The sequence below is a fragment of the Paramormyrops kingsleyae genome, chromosome 25, assembly GCF_048594095.1.
Source record: "Paramormyrops kingsleyae isolate MSU_618 chromosome 25, PKINGS_0.4, whole genome shotgun sequence".
Lineage (NCBI taxonomy): Eukaryota > Metazoa > Chordata > Actinopteri > Osteoglossiformes > Mormyridae > Paramormyrops > Paramormyrops kingsleyae.
The window spans coordinates 16077463-16099179 of NC_132821.1; the positions used below are offsets into that span (position 1 = coordinate 16077463).

Consider the following 21717-nt stretch of genomic DNA (forward strand, 5'->3'; position numbering starts at 1 on the left):
TGACTGAGATCAGTAGACACCTTCCCACCTGATCTGGTAACTCGTTTTAGCTCAATGAGCCTAGGTGGGTCTTAGATGTATATAGACAGTGGCGTAGCGCTCCCGATTGACCGATCGACACGAAATTTGGAGGTTATCTCTGCGGTACAGTCCTACATCAGTGAGCCAAATTTTGTAATGATTGGCTGAAGCTTTCCTGAGATATAGCTGTCTGATTGAAATGGGCAAGACAACAGTACAGTCAGGGTGTGGCTGGAGGCTGTATCTTACCAAAAGTTTAAGTTTTTTCTCTAAATCTTTAAAAGGACTGTCTCCTGGTTTTAATGACATCAGATTTATGTATGTTGGGCGAAAATCGGAGGAGGTAAACAAAACAACCTGTTTTCAAACAACTATAAATCATGCAAAAAGGCAAAGATGTAGAACCAAGTTCTATATGCAGTTGAAATTCGTCATGACATAGTGAATTGGACTGGCAATAAATTTCAACTGTTGGCTTGACAGGTCTGTAGATATAGGCAGAAATGCAAATCGGGGTGCTGTAGCGCCCCCATCTGACTGACTGGGACGGGTCAGAGGGGCTGAGTAGTGGGTAGGAATAGGCATCTTGGTGCCAAATTTGGTCAGCCTAGGTCTTATGGTTTAGGCTGGGCATTCAGTTTTAGGGAAGAAAAATAATTATAATCTAACCGTTTGGAATAGAGCCTGAGCCCATCTGAATGGCTGGTTTAATAAAATTTTTTGTATTTTTTTTCCTCTTGCTTTACGGAGAGCATGCTGCGCACATCGGGCTGCCTAGCTCAAGTACCCACCGAAGCTGGGTTCGAACCGGCGACCCTCTGATTACAAGCATGCAAGTTTAGCCCACTGAGCCACCCGCTGCTGTTGGTAAGATGGGTGAGATCGCTGGACACCTTCCTACCTGATCTGGTAACTCATTTTAGCTCAATTGGCCTAGGTTGGTCTTAGTAACATATGAACAGTGGCCGTAGCGCTCCCATTTGACCAATCGACACAAAATTTGGAGGGTCTCTCGGTGGTACAGCCCTACATTAGTGAGAGAAATTTGGAAATGATTTGCTGAAGCATGCCTTAGATATAGCTGTCTGATTTAAATGGACACGGCACCAGTATGGTCATGGTGTGGCTTTTTTACGTACCTTACCGAAAGTTTATTTTTTTTCTCTCAGTATTTAAAAGGACTGTCTCCTGATTTTAATGACAACAGACTTATGTAGGTGAGGTGAAAATCGTAGAAGGATAATGAAAAAGCCTGTTTTCAGAAAAACATAAATCATGCAAAAACAGAAAGATGCAGAACCAAGTTGTATATGCAGTTGGATTCAGCAGGATATAGTTAATTGGACTGGCAATAAAATTAATGTGTAAGCTAGGCAGTTCTGGAGAAATAGGCAGAAATGCAGATGGGGGCGCTGTCATGCCCCCATCTGGCCTAATGAGATGTCCTTTACAGGGTGGGCTGAGGGTCAGAGGACAAATGTACCAGCTAAATTTGATTTGGATTGGTCATCTTTAAGCCAGTCAAATTGCTGCTTGATTTTGATTGGCCGATGATGGCCACTGTTTCAGGACTCATGACTACCATTGCACGTGACTGACCTAAGGCTGCGTCCTAGTACATACCTTCCAAATTTCAGTTGGATTGGCCGAGGCAGTCAGAAGATATTGGCAGTTTTTAGTTGTAGCGCCCCCTATGGATGAAATGCGGCCCGCCTTGGACCGTTTCCCCAGAATGCTGTACGGAGCTGGCATTTCAAATTTGGTCAATGTAGACCAAGGCACGGCCAAGTTATAGCCATCAGACCAAAATGGGACAAATTTGGACATTGTTTCGGCGTGGCTAATGGCCGTACAATACAACAATGTCTCAATTTTTTTAGAAATTCTTGATGAGCTCAGAGTTCTGATTCGTTTGACACCTCATTTGTCTGATTTGGTAGGACAAGCTAGGACTTTAAGAGATAAGTAGTATTTGCAAAATATGCAAATTAGCAAAAAATTTAAGTAGGCGGAGCTTCATGGTCCCATTGACTTTTTGGTAGGGCATGGCTGTCTGTATCAGCAGAAAAAAGAATTTTGGTTGTAGGACAAACAGGACAGGAGATATTGACTGAAACGTGTTGGGGGGCGCTACGGCGCCCCCCTCTGGCTGAGTCGGACGGGTCGGACAACCTGAGTAGTGGGTAGGAATACCAATCATCCTACCAAATTTGGTCGGCCTAGGACTTACGGTTTAGGCTGGGCATTCAGTTTTAGGGAAGAAAAATAATAAAAAAAATAATAAAAAAAATAATAATCCTAACAAAAACAATAAGGTTCCATAGCACTATGTGCTTTGGACCCTTAACTAGAAACTGCAAGCAGTTACGAATGGGTCCAAAGCGTAGGACAATCGGACTGGTAGGACAGTAGAGGAATAAGGGCAGAGATCCGGCGGCCAGGGTAGTAAAAAGTCAGACAGAATTAGACTGCCATAACAGGATGCAGATTTAGCATAGCTCTAATGCGACAGGAGATGTAGGGCAAACCGTAGAGGAGGATACCAACAAGTCAGACAGAACTACAGGTCAGCAGATGTCAGACAGAAGAGAACTTGTTTCGGTCAGATGGTTTGAGTAGAAGGTAGAAATCATGATGTAGATTGTTTAGTGTCGGTCTAACAGGTCAGGAAATGTAGGACAGAATGTAGAACCCTGTGGTGTAGTGCCTGAACCTGACTGAATGCATTGTTTTGGTCAGATGGTCTGAGTAGTAGGTAGAAATCAGGATATAGATTAGTTAGTATCGGTCTAACAGGTCAGAAAATGTAGGACAGAATGTAGAACCCTGTGGTGGAGTGCCTTAGCCTGACTTAATGCATGGTTTTGGTCAGATGGCCTGACTAGTTGGTAGATTTAGGCACCTTCATACCTGGTCTGGTAAGTCTAGATATTACAGAGTTGATTTTTTATACTGCCTGTGTAAACATAGGCTGCGTTGCATATTCTTAACAAAGTGCTGAGTTGCAGGAGTGTGACATGTAACAGCAGTAATATCATGCTGTATCATATTCTAGGTTGTACATTTAGACAGGAGAAAGGCTAAAAGTATTGAAGGCATTATTTAAATGGAGCGCTGACTCCACCTGCTGGCCAATGTATTATAAAATTGTAATTGCTGCAGTGTACACAGCCTGAAGAAAGATCAAAGTTTGAAAGATTTGTAAAAGTCAAATGGCAGGAAAATATAAGCAGATTAAAAATATGGACTTAGATGAAGGGAAAGGTGATTAATATTTTAATTTTTAAATAAACAATAAGCAGATCTCAGCTGCATTAACCAAGGTTGGTCTTAGACATATTAGAACAGCGGCTGTAGCACCCCAATTTGACCGATTGCCACCAAACTTGGAAGGTCTGTCTGTAGTCCAGTGACACAGAAGCGAGTCAAATTTTGTAAGGATTTGATGAAGCATGCCAGAGATATAGCTGTTTGATTGAAATGTGTATGGAAATAGTGTGGCCAGCAGGTGGAGGCAGCGCTCCATTTTTGAAATTCCATTTAATACTTTCAGGCCTTCTTATGTGTAAATTAAGTCTGATAATGTTCTATGAGGCAAATCAGTGAAAAATGAAAGTGAATAAAAAATATGGACTCAGGTGAAGGGAAAGGTAACAATTTTTTCAAGGTTTTATGAGAAATAAGGACATTTCAGCTGAATTTGCTAAGGTGGGTCTTAGACATATATGGACAGTGGCTGTAGCGCCCCCATTTGACCAATTGGCACCAAAATTGGAGGGTCTGTCTGATGTCCCTTACTACATTAGGCTGTCAAATTTGATGAGGATTGGCTGATGCACGGCTGAGTTTTAGATGGTTGATTGAAATGAGCATGGATATGGTGCATGTTTGGTGTAGCTGGTGGCCATAGCATACAGGTAGGTCAAGATATTTTTATGAATTATCCATAAGGGCAATGTCCTGATTGATGTACTACCAGAATGACCTACTTGGGCTGGACATTGTAGAAGTTACAGTAATATGTTATTTATTAAGCTTTTAAACATCACAAGGGAATGAAAATGACTATCATTGGGCATTGCATATGTCTTGATATGGAATGACTCACAGAACTGGCAGTACAAAATATTTTAACCAGTAATATGTCACAATAACAGAAATGAGATAAATGTAAGTTGAACTGCTTTTCAAGGTTTATACAGACATGTTATATTGTTGTAGCGCCCCCGTTTGACCGATCGGCACCAAATTTGGAGGGCCCTTCCGGACTACTATTCTACAGGATATGTTAAAGTTTGGTGATGATTGGCTGAGGCAGGCCTGAGATATAGCTGTCGGATTGAATTGGGCATGGCACCTGTATGATTTGTGTGTGGCTGGTGACTATACCTCATGGAAAGTTTATGATTTTTTTATGAATTATTTATTATGACTGTCTCCTGATTTAAATGATACCAGATTTGTGTAGGTTTGGTGAAAATCCTAGGAGGTTAACGAAATGTCTTGTTTTCAGACCAATATGAATTATGAAAAAACGCAAAGATGCAGAAGCAAGTTCTACATGTTGTTTGATTTGGCATGTCGTACTGAATTGACCTGGCAATAAATGTCGATTGTAGGCTTCACCGTTCTCGAGAAATAGTCAGAAATGCAAATGTTGTCACTGTAGCGCCCCTATCTGGCCAAGTGAGGTGTCCTTTGCATGGTGGGCTGCGGGTCAGAGGACAAATATACCACCAAAATTTGGTATAGATTGGTCATTTATAAGCCTGTCAAATGCCTGCTTGATTTTGATTGGCCGATGGCGGCCACTATTTAAGGAATGATGACTGCCATAGTATGTGACTGACCACAGACTGGGTGCTAGTACATATCTGCCAAATTTCAGTTAGACTGGCAAAGGCAGTCAGGAGATATTGCCAGTTTTTAGTTGTAGCGCCCCCTATTGACGAAATGCGGCCCGCTTTGGACCGTGTCCCCAGAATGGTGTAGGGAGGTAGCATTTCAAATTTGGTCAAGGTAGGCCAAGGCACGGCCAAGTTATAGCCATCAGACCAAAATGGGCCAAATTTGGACATTGTTTGGGCGTGGCTATTGGCCATAGGATATAAAAATGTCTGAATTTTGTTGATGATTCTTGATCAGCTGAAAATTCTGATTCGTCTGACACCTCATTTGTCTGATTTGGTAGGACAAGCCAGGACTTTAAGGAAAAAGTATGATTTGCAAATTATGCAAATTAGCAAAAAATCTAAGTAGGCGGAGCTTCATGGTCCCAATGACTTTTTGGTAGGGCATGGCTGTCTGTATCAGGAGAAAAAAGAATTTTGAAGGTAGGACAAACAGGACAGGAGATATCATCCAAAACGTGTTATGGGGCGCTACGGCGCCCCCCTCTGGCTGAGTCGGACGGGTCGGAAAACCTGAGTAGTGGGTAGGAATTCCAATCATCGTACCAAATTTGGTAGGCCTAGGACTTACGGTTTAGGCTGGGCATTCAGTTTTAGGGCAGAAAAATAATAATAACTAGAAACTGCAGGCAGTTACGAAAGGGTCCAAAGCTGAGGACAATCAGACAGGTAGGACAGGTAGGACAGGTAGGACAACAGAGGAAAAACGGCAGAGAACCGGCGGCCAGGGTAGTAGATAGTCAGACAGAATTAGACTGCCATTACAGGATGCAGATTGAGCGTAGGTCTAACGGGATAGGAGATGTAGGACAGAGCAGGACTGGTTTTGGGTGAGATGGTCTAAGTAGTAGGTAGAAATTACGATGTAGATTGTTTTAGTTTTGGCATAACAGGTCAGTCGATGTCGGACACAATGAAAAACTATCCGGTGCAGTACCTGAGCCTGTCTAAATTAATAATAATTGAAGCTTCGTTGATCCTCGTGGGGAAAGCGCCTTTACGCCTCCCTCGACTTGCCTTACGGAGAGTACGCCGTGCACATCGGGCTGCCGATAGAACATTTTCACAAGATTCATTCACTAAAGTTTCTACAGGCGATGTATGTTTCATGTCGACGTCTATGAAAACGGTCTTTTGAAAGAGGCAGCTGATGCTTGAAATGCTTCTGTGTTATTAAAATTTGATATTAATTTTTAACATTAAATAAAGCGTTACGGGGTGCAAAGGATTACTGTTATACTAATTGGTCATTGTCACAGTAGTAATTTACTACTTTACATTTTAAGAGTTTGGTTAAGTTTTTTGTCAGTGAAATTTGTTTTTACTTCTATGTTGAAGGTTTGCTGCTGTATGTTTGAAGAGTTAGCTGTGTATAATTTAGCGTAAAGAAATAACTTCATAAAGTGGTAAGCTGATTAAGCATTAATTCATAATAGCCGTAAAGAGGCGTTGTAGCGGCAGCCATTTTGTTTCTTGGTTTCGCTGAGGTAGGTTGACAAAGAGGCCGGGAGCTGTTTTTACGGTTTTGATTGGCTGACGTACGTGACCACTCCCAGGTCTCAGTCATAGGAAGGCTCCTGCCTTGCATTTGACTTCTGGCCTTGCAACAGGTAAGACGCTTCATATTTGTAATGTTATGTTTTTATTATTCTGTTGACACTTTGCTGTTTTATAATTGTAGGTGGTTTATTTTGTGGTAAGGTTTTTTTAAAAAAAATATTTTTAGTTCAGTCTTAGGCAATATTGTTTGAGCACTAACGTAAGCGTTTGTTTCTGTGGTGTTAAATGCACCACGAAGGGCTGTGGCAGCCATTTTAGGTGTCTTGTTTTTTCTAAGCATGTTTGCATATACGGTCTTAATCACAAATTTAAAGCATAACGGTGTGCAAAGCATTACTGTTATAGTGGTTAGTCAGTGTCGCAGTAGTAATTTACTAGTTTTGTGTCTTAAAGAGTTTGGTTATGTTGTCAGCCAAATCTGCTTTTACTTGTTTGTTGATGGTTTGTTGCTGTGTGTTTGTAGAAAGTTTGTAGAATTTAGCGTAAACAACTAACTTCATTAGTTGTAACGAGAGGGACTATTTTTACGTGGAAGTGACTATGCCCTGGCCTGTGCACTAGGGAGGCTAATCCTCTGCATTTTACTACTGAATAGGTAAGCCTGTGTATTAATGTAACGGTCTATCTATTACTTGTTTGTTGGTGGTATCGTGTATTCTGCTTTTAGATTACCTTGTTGTAAGTTGTTTTAGCTATCTTTTGAGTTCAGTGGTTAGGGTGACCACCCAATCCATGTTATGAGGGACATGTATGAGCTATGACAGGATTTGCAAACTACCATTCTAACCATTTCAATTAAAAATACCTGGAATTAATTTAAGCACCGAGTTCTTGCTGTGTTGATTGGTCAGTCTCGTATAATCATGCATGTGTCACTAATGTTAAAGTGAAACAGCTGGATGAGTCTCTCAATCAAGGAAACCAACTAGTAAAAGTACAAGACAAACCAAACAATTTAGCCGAGTAGGGGGAGCTTTTCATTAAAGTAGTTTTTAAAACCTGAATTAGCTCCTAGTTTCTCTCCTGACATGGATTAGGTGGTCACCATTTATGTATTCCTATTAGCGATAACTACTTTAATGAAAGGCTCCCACTACTTGGCTAAATTGCTTGGTTTGTCTTGTACTTTTGCTAGTTGGTTTCCTTGATTGAAAGACTGATCCAGCTGTTTCACTAACATTAGTGACACATGCATGATTATAGGAGATTCCATGTCAAATCATCAGTTTTGGACCACCTCATCACAGATTATAATGAATGCTGATTTGGTCAGATGAGTAACTCGTGAAACTGAAATTAAGCGTGTCTTAGATCAGACAGAGGGAGATTTAAGCAAACAGTTTTAACTTTTTTTTTACGGGGGACCCAGTATGACTGTGTATATTTACCTTAATGTAAGCTGCACAGAAATAGTACTCATTGTTTTAAAGCTATTGTCCAGCTCTATAGATTGAACAAATTTCTATGCCATCCACATATGAATAATTGCTATGTAATAACTGATTAAAATGTTAGGTTTTTTTGGTGTTGAATTTCTATTTCAAAATTGATGATTTTTTTTTTTTACTACAGTTAGCTCATAACGTCATGAACATCTCCAGAAAATTTGGTTTTTTAGTTATTGCTGAGATACGATTACTTTTCTGAAATGTGTATCAAAACCACAATTCCTCACAATGCTGATCGCTTTTGGGGGGGGAACACAGTCAGGATTCATGGTGTTCATGGACAGCAGTCAATATAACAACTGAACTAATCACCAGAACATTTATTTTATGAGATGTTTGTCTGCTTTTCAGGTGGTTGATGCAACATATTTTCCAATGTGCGCTCTGTCCGGTGGTGGGAATGTGCTCCTGTATGTCCGCGCACGTGTCTGTGCATGCACATCAAAGCAGAACTCCGCCATGCACAATACAGAGAGAAAAGTTAAAACTTTGTCCCTCAATATTGATCGAAGACATGCCCAATTTCAGTTTCATGACTTGATTATCTGACCAAATCACCATGCCAAGTGTCATTGAAATCCGTGACGATGAGGTCAGAAAGTCTGACATGGAATGACCATTATGTTCACCGTGGCTATAAAAAGGTTTAATTGGACATTAAAATGTTCTGTTTGATCTATTTCGTCACTCATGTTAACTCCTATATGCAATAAGCTTCCTTAGTTTAATGGTCACGCTTTTAGTTCTGATTCGGTTATTACCATTATAATTGGGCAAAATCAGTTAAATCTTTCTATAATGGTTAATCATACCAAAAGAGCTGTTGAACTAATTAGATTTTTTTTTTTTAATCGTAATATTGCAATATACATCGTGGAAAGAATAAATATTGTGTTCCCCCCCTCGCAATATCGTGCAGCCCTAACCAGCGTGAAACAAATCTGTGTGGCTGCATAACGTCTCAGCCATGTTTGTTCACTGGACTTTTGTTAATTTGACTGCTGTGGCTAGATCTTAGTGAGAACCTAATTTATCGTTTTTTAAAACTTTTATTACTAGTTATGCATGTTGATAAAGTTCATACCAACCACACTGCTATGATTGGTACAGTGGAAAATGTTTCTGTATGTGTATGGGAAGCTTATCACACTGCTGCATATACTAATGAAATGCTTGTACAATAAATGTACGTCAGTCATTAACTGATGCATGTTGTCTTTGTAGACTTTGAAGAGCTGTCGCATCAAAGGTGAATATTTTGAAGCCGATGTCTTTATCGCCAATTATGTTTTAGCTTAGGTCAATCAGCTTGAATGACCTTAAAAGGCATATCAAGTTTACATGTTTTCAATAAAGATGACTGGTGGGAAATGTTGACGCAAAGAAACTTGCTTGTCTTTTTTTCTCTGCAGATTTCTGGTGGACTTAGACTCGAAGACAAAGTGATAGGAGGTATGCTTTGTGCACTTGAACCCTGCATTGCTTGTTCATGTCATACTATTTTACTGCATATATTTGCCATAGCAGTAGAATCGTAGTATTCTAATGGTAATTATCTTACTGCTTAACATGAAACAGCTGTGCCTTTGTGTGTTGCGTAGACATTGGATGTGTAGTGACAGAGAAGCTGTCACACAATATGAGAAATGGCCACGATACTAATGTTAAGCAGCCAAAATGTATTTGTATCGACGGGATGAGAAATCTGTAGGTCTTTCAATAAATTTTATTATAGTGACGGGACAAATCGGCATACATGTGAAACATTTAGGTCACTTGGTGTTGAGGCAAAACTTGCTGATGTGTGTGATATGGATGTTTGGCAGTTTGAATTACCTGTTGTAGTGTTTTCTGTCTCTGTTTTAAAAAATCAAGTCATGTGAGACAGATGTATTATAGGTTAAGGAGTGTAAACAGGGCAGAACTTTGTTGGTGTACAGTCTCACACAAGACCACCATTGGAACCGCTCCTGACAAAACGCATCCATGTATATGCATTTGACATGACTGCAAAGTAAAGTTGGAAGGAGGTGTGTCTTGTATTTTTTTTTTCTGCCTCCTGTTCATCTGTAGATGCCTCGCACCAAGGCATCCCGGCGTTCAGCAGCAGCGAAGAAGAGGCTAATGGATAGGCGTCTAGCTACTTGTAGCGATGTTGTGGCTGAGACTGTTGACGGGGTATGCCCTTTTCCCCGACCCAAAATGGAGCTGACCGTGACTAATCTGACGAGCCACAACCAACAGCCTGACCCCGCTGCTGCTGCCATCAATGTCGTGGCTAGGACTGATGACGGGGTTAACCCATTTCCCCCCTACCGGAATACCAAAATGGTGATGACTGCGACTCGGCGGACGAGCCACGACCAACAACCTGACCAGGCCGCACAGTCGCGGCCTGTGTCTGTCATGGCTGTGACTGATGACGGGGTTAACCCATTTCCCCCCTCTCGGAATACCAAAATGGTGATGACTGCGACTTTGCTGACTAGCCATGACCACCGGGTTCCCGCCCTGGGTGCCATTTATACGACAGTTGACGAGTTTTGTAGGTCTTCTCCTTCCCCCGGTGAAGGAAAGGCACCGACGGACGAGGCATTCCAGCCCCCTCCTAAAAGAAAGGCTGGAAAAACTGACCCCAAATACTTGAATAAGCCTGATCTTGAACCTGATCTTGAACCTGATCTTGAACTTGAACTTGAACCTGAGCTTGAACTTGAACCTGAGCTTGAACTGAAAAGCAACCTGGCACTGCCAAACCATTGCCCAATCCTGGGTCAACAACAACATGTGAACCCTGTAATTGTACCTGTATCCCCTCATTTTCCTCAGGCACCTACAGTGAGAGGCTCATTTCATCAAGGAGACCGACGATTTGGAATCAACGGTAACAAACAGTGTGTGGCTAATAGTTTGATTGCTATAGTAACGTGTAAAATAAAAAATGTTTTAACCTGGTCAGTCACAGACATTGATCAAGTGCTGCTGAACGGAGACGACCTCTACAGTACCATCAGAGACGCTGGGAAAATTCGAGATGCTTCTGGGTATCTGTTTGTCAGAGATCTACCGACAGAGTACTCATTGAATGGTGATACATTTCAAATAAAGTACCACGATGACATGTTTGTTGGATTATTTGGTGTGAGTGAGTATGGAGATATGTGTGATGTTCTTATGTCGACTGATGAAGCGGTAAGAAGAGTATTCTCACGGTTTGATGCATGTCTTTTTACCCTAAAAGTCAATACCTGTGCTCTCATTAAGCAAGGGTCATGGTATGTGGTGATCGACTCGCATTCCCGACGGGAAGATGGCGCAAGCGAAGCATCGGGCAGAAGCATACTGGCTTACCACTCTAGCCTAGACTCTTTGTTGAACCACATTGCTATCCTGGGCCTGTCTTTAGATGCAACTGGGGAGCAGTTTGAGATTACAGCTGTAAGTGTGAGTGTACCCACCGAAAGCATCGCACAGCAGCATTCCGAAGGTAACTCATCAGTCACCAGACTCGACCAGTTGACCAGCACACCAGAGACTGGATATGGTACGGTAAGGCTGAATGTGACAGATGATGAAGCGTGTGAGGATGATGTCTATGCTGGTAATGAAGCTGATGTGGTCTTTATCGGTGAGCTGCACAGTGAGCAGTTTTCCTTCAGTCCTTTGACAACGCAGCAGCAAAGACGCCTGTCCTGTAAACTAGGTGTGGTGTACGTCGAGCATGGTCATGTAGACGTGACTGCAGAGTTTCCAATGGGTGATCCTTGCAGAACGATGCCTATCACTGGTGATGGTAACTGCTTTTTCAGGTCTGTGGCTTTTGCTATAACTGGAAGCGAGAGAGAACACAGGAAAATCAGGTGTGCTGTTGTTGCCCACATACTAAGAGATGAATCCAGGTATGCCGCTTGTCTGAGAGAAGGTCACTCTTCCGTCACTCAGTATGTTGCCGCATCACGGATGAAGTACGTTGGTACTTGGGCATCTGAGGTAGAGATTCAAGCTGCTGCCAATCTGCTTGGTGTGCATATTTTCACATACTCTCATAACAGATGGTTAAAGTACTCCACATGTCTTGGTTGTGATAGTGATCAGACGGGTATATACCTGAAACATTGTAATGAGTCACATTATGAGGCTGTAACTTGTGTGAAAAGGCATGATGCTGATGGTTGTGCTGCGACCTGCTCTCAGATAGCCACTTCTGATGTGCCTTCATCGTGTCGTCGGAGACTGGAACGACAGAAAAGACGGTATGAAGTAAGTAAGGTGTACAAGGAGGAACAACTTGAGAGAAGCACAAAGCGCTACCGTGAGAATGAAGTGTACAGAGATCATGTGAAGCAGTCGAGCATCTGTAAGTATGCCACAGACGCTGATCATAGGCAATGTGTGAGACAGTCGAGTGTCAATAAATATGCCACAGACGTTGAACACAGGGAACATGTCAAGCAGTCGGGTGTGAATAAATATGCCGTAGACATTGAATACAGGGAACGTCTCAAGCAGTCGAGTGTGAATAAATATGCCGTGGACATTGAACACAGGGAGTGTGTCAAGCAGTCTGGTGTGAATAAATATGCTGTAGACATTGAATACAGGGAACGTCTCAAGCAGTCGAGTGTGAATAAATATGCCGTAGACATTGAACACAGGGAACGTGTCAAGCAATCTAGTATTGATAGATACAAAACAAACAGCCAGTTTGCTACTGCAGTAAAAAGCAGAAATATTGAAAAACGGGTGAAAGAGAAGGATAAAAGAAAGGATATTAGGTATGTGATTGAACAGTTTAGAGAGAAAATTAATACAGGACCTGTGTACATTTGTTCAGTGTGTCATCGAATGCTGTTTAAACATCAAGTTGTCATATGCAGGAAAGATGAATACTTGAGAAAATCAGAAGGGGTTGCTTTAGTGGCATCGCGGTGTATCACAGATACATATTTGCATAAATGTGTAGATGCCTGTTCTGAAAACTGTAGTGATCTGAGGGGCCCTGCAGGTTCATTGTGGATTTGCTACACATGTCACAGAAAGATTCATGATGGGAGAATTCCAGCTGAGAGTGTCACAAACAATCTAGCCTTACAGCCAGTCCCTACTGAGTTGCAATGTTTAAATTCACTAGAACAGCATCTGATTGGTATGCATATTCCTTTCATGAGGATTGTGTCTTTGCCAAAAGGTGGACAAAATGGTGTTCATGGTCCGGTGACTTGCGTCCCATCTAGTGTTCCAAATGTAGCCCAAGCTTTACCGAGAGTGAACAACGATGACCTTATGATTCGCGTGAAGCTGAAGAGGAAGTTAACTTACAAAGGACACTACAAATATGAATTTGTGCACCCAGAAAAGATAAAGAAGGCCTTGATGTATCTTAGAGAGCATAACAAATTTTACAGTGATATACAGTTCAACAATGATTGGATTAATCCACTACAAAGAACTGAAGACGTCCCTGCTGATGTAAGTGACATACATGATGATGAAGACCATGCTGAAAATAACATGGAAGATGAGGACATGGATGAAACTCTGCATGATAGACAACAACATGGCATGTATATGGATACGTGCCTTCAACCTGTTGACATAGCACAAGAGATCCTGGATCAGCACTTTGACGGAATAATGGCTATGGCACCCGCAGAAGGAAACAATCCAGTGAGGCTTTTGACTGATGAGTCTAATGAGGCTAAATGTTTTCCAGTCCTTTTCCCAAAAGCCACAGGCACTTTTCACGAGAGGAGGAATGAGAAACTGACATTGTCTAGATATTTAAATACAAGGATCCTTAATGCAGATGGACGTTTTGCAAAAAACTTGGACTATATTTTTTATGGGCAGTATTTGTCTGAGCTTCAGCAAGTTGTGTCAAATGTGTCCATTGCTGTGAGAAAAGGGTATGATGTCTGGGACAAAAGCACCATCACGTCAGAAACTTTGACAAACGCGGAGTCTCTACGAAGGATGTTTAATTTTGATGAAGGCTACAAATTTCTGAGACCCATCAGAGGCACCCCTGTTTTTTGGCAAAGTGTTCAGAAAGATTTGTTTGCGATGGTGAGACAGCTTGGTATTCCCACATGGTTTTGCTCCTTTTCCTCTGCCGATTTACGCTGGACGGAACTGATGACGGCAATCTTCAAACAAGATGGTATTGATGCACAAAGCGCCAAGCTAGAGTGGTCAGAAAGATGTGCCCTGTTGAAGAATAATCCCGTAACGGCCGCTAGAATGTTTGATCATCGATTTCACTGCTTCCTGAAAGATGTGATCATGTCAGAAGCGCAACCCATCGGCAAAATAGTTGACTACTTCTACAGAGTAGAATTTCAGCAACGGGGATCACCTCACACTCACTGTTTGTTCTGGGTGGAAGATGCACCAAAGGTTGGTAAAGGTGAGGACGACGAAGTAGCAGCTTTCATTGATCGGTATGTGACATGTGAAATGCCCGAGGATGATGATGAAATGCATGAAATCGTATGTAGTGTACAGCAACATAGTAAGAGACACTCGAAATCATGCAAGAAAAAAGGGACAACTTGTAGATTTAATTTCCCACGTCCACCAAGTAACAGGACATTTCTGTCATCACACAAACTTGGAAATGCTGAGTCAGATGGAAAACACCTCAAAAAAGAAGTAGCAGCGGCCATCATGAAGAAAGTGAAGCATGCTCTGCTGAACACTGAGGCCAACTATGACTCTGTTGATTCTTTGTTTGATGCAATTCATCTAAATCAAGAAGTATTTGAAGCTGCTTACTCGAGACTAACAAAGAACACTAGCATCGTTCTGAAGAGAAGACCATGTGAAGTCTGGGTGAACCAATATAACAGAGACCTCCTACGATGTTGGAATGCAAACATGGACATTCAGTTTGTGGTTGATGCATATTCATGTATTGTATACATCATCTCCTACATTTCCAAAGCTGAGAGAGAGATGGGACTGCTCCTGGCAAATGCTCAGAAAGAGGCCTCCCAGCAAGGCAACCTTGATGCGAAAGAAGCTCTTCGACAACTGGGCAGTGTGTTTCTGCATAATCGTGAAGTTTCAGCTCAGGAAAGTGTGTATCGTCTGACTAACATGAGGTTGAAAGAGGGATCACGCAAAGTGCAGTTTATCCCAACTGGAGAGCATACGGTGAGAATGAGTCTTCCACTACATGTCATACGGAAGAAAGCAGAGTGTGAGGAGGAGGATGAGCAGAACATTTGGATGAACAGTATCACTGACAGATATAAAGGCAGACCAAAAACAGAAGACTTTTCAGAAATGTGCCTGGCGAGATTTGCTTCTGAATACAGAATTTTATCAAAATCTGAGAGCTCGTCTGCTGGCAGTATAGAGTTGGACAGGAAATTAGGATTCGTGAAGAAAAGGACACGCACAGATGCAGCTGTTGTTCGGTATGCTAGGTTTTCGCCCACAAAGGACCTAGAGAAATACCATCAAAGCATTTTGCAGCTGTTCCTACCACATTATTTTGATGGCCAACTAAAACCACCTCCTTTTGGCAGTTACCAGGACTTCTACGAGACTGGCTTTGTGAAGTTTTTCGGTAATGAATTACATTCGGTGAAACGGGTCGTCGACTCAAATATGGCAAGTTTTGAAAAGGAAGCGGATGTGATAGACAAAGCTGAGGAAGATCTACAGTTGCATGGTGTAATGGAAGATGCATGGGCACTGATCTGTCCAGAGACTGAATGTGAACGGTTGGAGTGCCTCACCAGCAAATCCAGTGTAAGGCCAGAAATGAGCGAAGACCGTGATGAGATACCAGATTTGTTACCGAGACCGGGTCGCCATATGTTCCAGGACAATCCTTGTGGTATGTCAAGGCAGGAAGCGCTGGCTTTGCTTCGCTCACTGAACAAGAAGCAGTCTGAGATCTTTTACAAAATAAGAAGCTGGTGTTTACAGAAGACACGTGGTGAAAATCCAGAACCATTTCATGTATTTATATCTGGACCTGGAGGTGTGGGCAAGTCTGTCTTGATCAAAGCAGTACATTATGAGGCATCTTGTATCTTGTCAAAGTTGTCAGATAACCCGGATGAGAGGCATGTGTTGCTGACTGCTCCGACTGGGGTTAGTGCCTACAACATCAGTGCTGCGACGATACATGCCTGTTTCCACATTGCGACAGATGTGAAGCTGCCTTATCAACCACTTGGAGATGAGAAGATAAATTCATTGAGAGCTGAACTGGGAAACCTGCAGATATTGATTATAGATGAGATTTCAATGGTCGATCACAAACTGCTTTCATATATTCATGGCAGATTGAGACAAATCAAGCAAACTGGAGATTATTCTGCTTTTGGTAACGTCTCAATAGTTGCCGTTGGAGATTTCTACCAGCTTTGTCCAGTGAAAGGGAAACCTTTGTATACTGAGACTCAAGGTGTCAATCTATGGCAGAATCATTTTGCTTCAGTGGAGCTGACGGACATCATGAGACAGAAAGATTTGGATTTTGCACAGTTGCTGAATCGGCTAAGGAAACGCAAAAGGGGTGATGCAATGCTAGAGGAAGATATTGCTATGCTGAAACGACGGGTGACAGACCAAGGACAAGACAGTACTGCCCTTCATATCTATGCGACTAATTATGAAGCCGATCTGCATAACCATCGCATGCTGCAGAAGGTATGCTCAGACCCTGTCATCATTCACGCTCAGGACTTTGAAAGGGTCGCTGCAACTGGCCGACTGCAAAGGAAAGCTGGACATCACGCACAAGTTTACAAGACGTGTCTGTCAGAAACACTTCACGTAGGTGTTAATGCACGGGTAATGCTACTGAAAAACATCGACGTTTCAGACGGCCTGGTAAATGGTGCATTTGGTACGGTAAGTGAGGTGTGCTTTGGTACTGAGGACGATTTCCCATTCGAAATATACGTCACGTTTGACAATGAAGCAGCTGGTAAGTCACTCAGAGCAAAGAAGCCGTGCTTAATCAAAGGTTTGGACAGAGCGACACGAATCAAACCAGAGGAGGAGAGAGTGGGTAACAGCGGTGCAGCACGACGTCAGTTTCCATTGAGATTAGCATGGGCTTGCACAGTACACAAAGTACAAGGTCTGACTGTGGATAAGGCTGTTGTATCACTGAAGAAGATATTTGCAGCTGGACAGGCATACGTAGCGTTAAGCCGTGTGACTTCTCTGGAAGGCCTCATAATAGAAGACTTCAAGGAAAGTGTTATATACGCAAAACAGGACATTGAGACTGCAATGCAAAGCATGCCTGCATTTATTGAACCTGTCACGGAAGTGCCATCATCATGCAGAATTCTCCTGCACAATGTTCAAGGACTCGCATGTCACCTGGATGACGTAAAGCAAGACGGAAGGTATATGGAAGCCGATATCATCTGCTTGACAGAGACGTGGTTACATTCAGAGGAAGACACAGAAGAGGTACACCTGAGTGGATTTTCATTCTACGGGAAACGGAGACATCTCGCATATGATGGTGACGATTCAATCTTTGCCGAAATGAAGAACCAACAGCATGGTGGTGTGGGCGTGTATTATAAAGAACATACCAACTGTAGCGTTGTTGATTTGCAGTGTGTCAACATTGAGTGTCTCCAGTTCAATGTGGGCCTACTGAAAACAACAGTCTCTGTACTATACAGACCACCCTCTTATGCTGTGTCAATCTTTCAGAAGAATCTGATGCAGTTGATCGCTCTCATGGACAGCATGGAAGGAGGGAAAATCATCATGGGAGATTTTAATGAGAATATTTTCACGGGAAGTACGATCGCCACTTTTATGGAGGAACATGGGTATGCTCAACTTGTGAAAGACGCGACCACTGGGAACGGCACTTTGATTGATCATGTGTATGTGAAGGACATTGTCGAAAACGGTATCTGTGTTTCTGTAATGCCGACATATTTTAGCCACCACGAATGTGTTGTCCTACATTGTCTGTAAAATTGTATGCAAACTGATAATAAAATTTGTGATGGACTGAGTTTTCTGGAGAGGGGTCTACTGGGGCTGGGCCTAAGCTTGTGGTGGCTGGCACAGGGGTGAGGTTAGGGGGCTGGGTCAGGGGGGGACATTGTCATTTGTGTTAATCTTCTAGTGCAGGGGTGTCAAACTCCAGTCCTGGAGGGCCGAAGCCCTGCACATTTTTGAGTTTCCTCTCATTTAACACACCTGATTCAACTCCTTGTGCTAATTAACACGTCACTCTTGAACTGAATCTTTTGTGGTGGAACGGAAACAACTGAGCTAGACAGAGCTCCGGTCCTCCAGGACTAGAGTTTGACACCCCTGTTGTAGTGCATTCCATTTGCTGTCAGGACACTGTTTCTGTGTTTCTGGAAGTGACAACATGCACAACTTATCTGTGGACTCTGTCACTTCTCAACTTATTTGTGGTCACTACAAAGTTTTATGTGTAAAGCAGCCTGACATTTCCAGTTCGGAACTCCAACATAAATGGAATGCAGCATTCCTCGCCCCCCCGACTCAGCCCCAGCGGCAAACATTTTTGTTCAAACCATTTTTGTTTATTTGTAGTCTCTCTTCCTACTAATTTCCCAAGACTACCAATGTACAATCATCATGTGGCACTCTGAGGATCAAGCTATGGGATCTTGTGTGCACGTTTGCATGCATGTTCCCTACCTATGTCCACCTCTGCCTGCCACCAGCCGTCTGTGTATGCTCCCCACCTTAAGCCAGATCACCCTCTGCACTTGTTATGGCATCAGATTGGGACAGTAATGCATCATACTGCCTGCAACCTGGCCAGAGTACGCTGGGCTGGATATGTGAGTTTGCCTCTTCCGAAGGTTTCTTCTTCTTTGAGGCACTTTTACTTGGCCACTGTTAATATTTGCCTAACTGACATGCAAATTTCTGTTTTTTCTCTCTTTCCAGTGCCTGCTGTTTACATCACTCACCCCATGGCCACCACCTGAAGATTCCTTTCACCCCTTGGCAAACCTTGTCTGGAGCCCTCAAGTGCAAATGACCACAGACATCTGTAGGCCACGGTAAGCCCTTATACTCATCTGTCTGTGTAGTGTTTTACAGAAAAGTTTCAGACTAATGGAAGGAAACATTGGATTTAGCTCTGCTTTTCCTGTATTGTCGTAAAGTATGTGATGCAGTCTCTAGGCTGGACTTCATTTTGTGTGTGGTTCTGTTCTACTACAGTTGATGATAAAGCTACAAGCAAGTAACATGGAATGCAGTCATACATATGGAAGTGCAAGGAAGAAACTGGAAAAGCTGGGCAGTTTGTCGCCAACAATATTCATCTAGACACAGTGGCTGTGCATGACCGAGTGGGCATGATTCACAGTGTCTCCCTTACCGTCATTGTCTTAGATATTCCACCACAGTTCATGGTACAAAACCTGACACATTAGCCAGCTGAACATTGTCAAAATCATCTGGTATGTCCTGGCATTCCAGATTTTTAACCTGACTTTTTGTATGAATCTCCTCAGGTCACCATTGCAAAATCATCTACCACCATGAATATCAACCCAAGGGACCTTTGTATAAATGTCGCTTGCATATCACCATCTCTGCCTGCTGCCAATCGTCTGTCTATGCAGCCTATAGGCTACTGCATTATCCACTGTTCTTTCTGAGCCAGTTTCACTTCATGTGTTACTGATGTTGCTGACTCCATGCCCACTACATGAAGTTCCCATAACACATCGCACTCCTTGCTACTTGACCAGAAGATTGCTTGCCCTTGTGAGTTTTCCTCATTCCAAGGCTACTTTTTCTCTGAGGTAGTTTGACTTTGCAACTGCCAGTCTCTTGTTCACTGACATGCATGTTTCCTGTTTTTTCCAGTGCCTGCTGTCGATGTCACTGACCCCATGGCCACTGCATCAAGTCTCCCTTCGCCCTTTCTGCCAATAAGCCAAGCCGTGTGTGGGGGACTCAGGCCTAGTGTGCAGTGCGCACAAGCCTCCTCAATTGAGCACTGATATCCGTAGTGAACCCTGCCACACATAATCTCCAAACACTATATAATGACACCCAGGCTACCTTGATTATAATGTCATGCTCCTATATGTTTCTTGTTATGGCGTGCCAGTTTTATTTCTTGTGGTTCTATTCTTCTGCCCTTCTGCCTGTGATGTATTCCCCCTCTGCCCTGCTGCCGTACTACTGTTTGCCCCGCCATCTGGCACAGCTCCAGCACTTGCCTACCATCAATTGCCTGCCCTCTGCTTGCATCTCAAATGCGAAGACTGGGAAAATGTGAATTATGACTGACTTTCCCTGCTGGCCCCAGGAGGATGGGCTCCCCCTCTGAGTCTGGCTCCTCCTAAGGTTTCTTCCTTCTAGGGAGTTTTTCCTTGCCACTGTTGCCTCTGGCTTGCTCACTGTGGGCTTTGGGCAGGGATGCCGTAAAGCGCTTTGAGACTATGAAATATTGCGAGACAATATTACAATTTCAATGTGTATTGTATCATTTGTAGTGTCATTTTTTGAATAATTTTTATCTATCAATGTTTCATATGTCAATGTTCCATCTATTGTATATCTGTTTCATTGTGTATTCATTTATTTCTTTTCACTTTTACTCTGCAATACCAAAGCATTAGTCATGTCTCCTAAGATGTTTCTACTTGGGGACATATTGCAGAATTCCTGTGTTTACTTGCACTAACGTGTAGTAAGGTCGCTTGTATATTCGGAAGTACGTCACCATGTTGCAGAATGGCACAATTGCACTTTATTTGTAAACTGTTCATTTAGTAATGATTTTATCATCATACATGTAATATTATGTCAGCTGTGCTGCATCCACTGTTGTGACTATGACGTACCTCAGGAGACCCCACAAACAATAGCACAAGCATGAATTTGTAAGACTGATGTAGTCTCTTGAAATTTTCAGATGTTTATTATGTGTTATGTGGCTTGCCTATCATAAAGAATAAGTATGATAAGTATTATTGTTGTCATTCTTAAGCATGATGAGTACACCTACAGTATAAAACTGAGAATGCTTTTCAACTAGGGTAGGTCCAGTCTGGTTCCATTTCAACATGCATACATAGTAAGATGATTCACATATGGCAAGTATTTCAATGCTATGATCAACATTAAGAAAAAGACCCACTGGACTATAATGACATTTGATGGTAAGTAGCTGCAACTTATAATAGCTTGCAATATGCTTGCAGTCTGGTGTTTCAGGGTGACTAGTCTCATTAGCAAAAGTAGCCCAAGTATGCAGCAGTAGTCCTATGTTTAAAAATGCTAGTGGACATGGTGATGTAGTGTAAGACTACCAAGAGCCAAAACTATATAATTCAAACAAAATCCCAGGATTAATTGCACTGTCTGTACATCTTGAAGGACTTCATGGAAAAAGATGGAACAGAGCACATGCATCTGAGTCACTTGTGATGCATCATGTTAAAAAACAAACCTACATTTATAGTAGAAAAAATCAAAAGGAAAGTCTATGACTATATAATGGCATTTTTGAAAGCACAAAAAATGGATTGCTGACTGCACATCTGAGCCACTCGCCAATGTATGGAAAAGTCAAACAATACTATGCACTTCTGGGACAGAATGGAGATTAAGTCTAGGCGTATCTAGTCAGGAGATATAGGACCATATGTAGACATCTGTGGTGTCATGCAGTCCAACGGAATGTCTGGTTTTGGTCTGATGCTCTGTCTAGTAGGTAGAAAACAGGATGGAGATTGTTGAGTCTTGGTCTAACAGGTCAGTAGAAGGTAGTAGGA

The 21717-nt window shown here is 42.4% G+C and overlaps 1 protein-coding gene across 2 annotated transcripts; it reads left to right on the forward strand.

The window, feature by feature from the left end:
• The first annotated feature begins 6523 nt into the window (after window positions 1-6523).
• LOC140583060 (uncharacterized) lies at window positions 6524-20877 on the forward strand. Of its 2 annotated transcripts, XM_072707633.1 has the most exons (9): window positions 6524-6541; window positions 6955-7086; window positions 9164-9188; window positions 9352-9391; window positions 10013-12296; window positions 18866-18981; window positions 19145-19275; window positions 19441-19696; window positions 19799-20877. In XM_072707633.1, exons 5-6 carry the CDS (start codon window positions 10013-10015, stop codon window positions 18904-18906), a joined length of 2325 nt encoding a protein of 774 aa, XP_072563734.1. In that variant the 5' UTR covers window positions 6524-6541; window positions 6955-7086; window positions 9164-9188; window positions 9352-9391; the 3' UTR covers window positions 18907-18981; window positions 19145-19275; window positions 19441-19696; window positions 19799-20877. The 2 variants fall into 2 exon arrangements, with proteins under 2 accessions (XP_072563734.1, XP_072563735.1); XM_072707634.1 differs by lacking the exons at window positions 6524-6541; window positions 18866-18981; window positions 19145-19275; window positions 19441-19696; window positions 19799-20877 and having other exon boundaries at window positions 6565-7086; window positions 10013-11838; window positions 12134-12213.
• Window positions 20878-21717: the final 840 nt, after the last annotated feature.

Coding starts and splice junctions, on each gene's coding strand:
- LOC140583060 (XM_072707633.1), top strand. CDS start 10,013: ATGCCTCGCACCAAGGCATCCCGGCGTTCAGCAGCAGCGAAGAAGAGG. Junction 12,297..18,865: donor TGTGAAGCAGTCGAGCATCT/GTAAGTATGCCA, acceptor CTCTCTTTCCAG/TGCCTGCTGTTTACATCACT.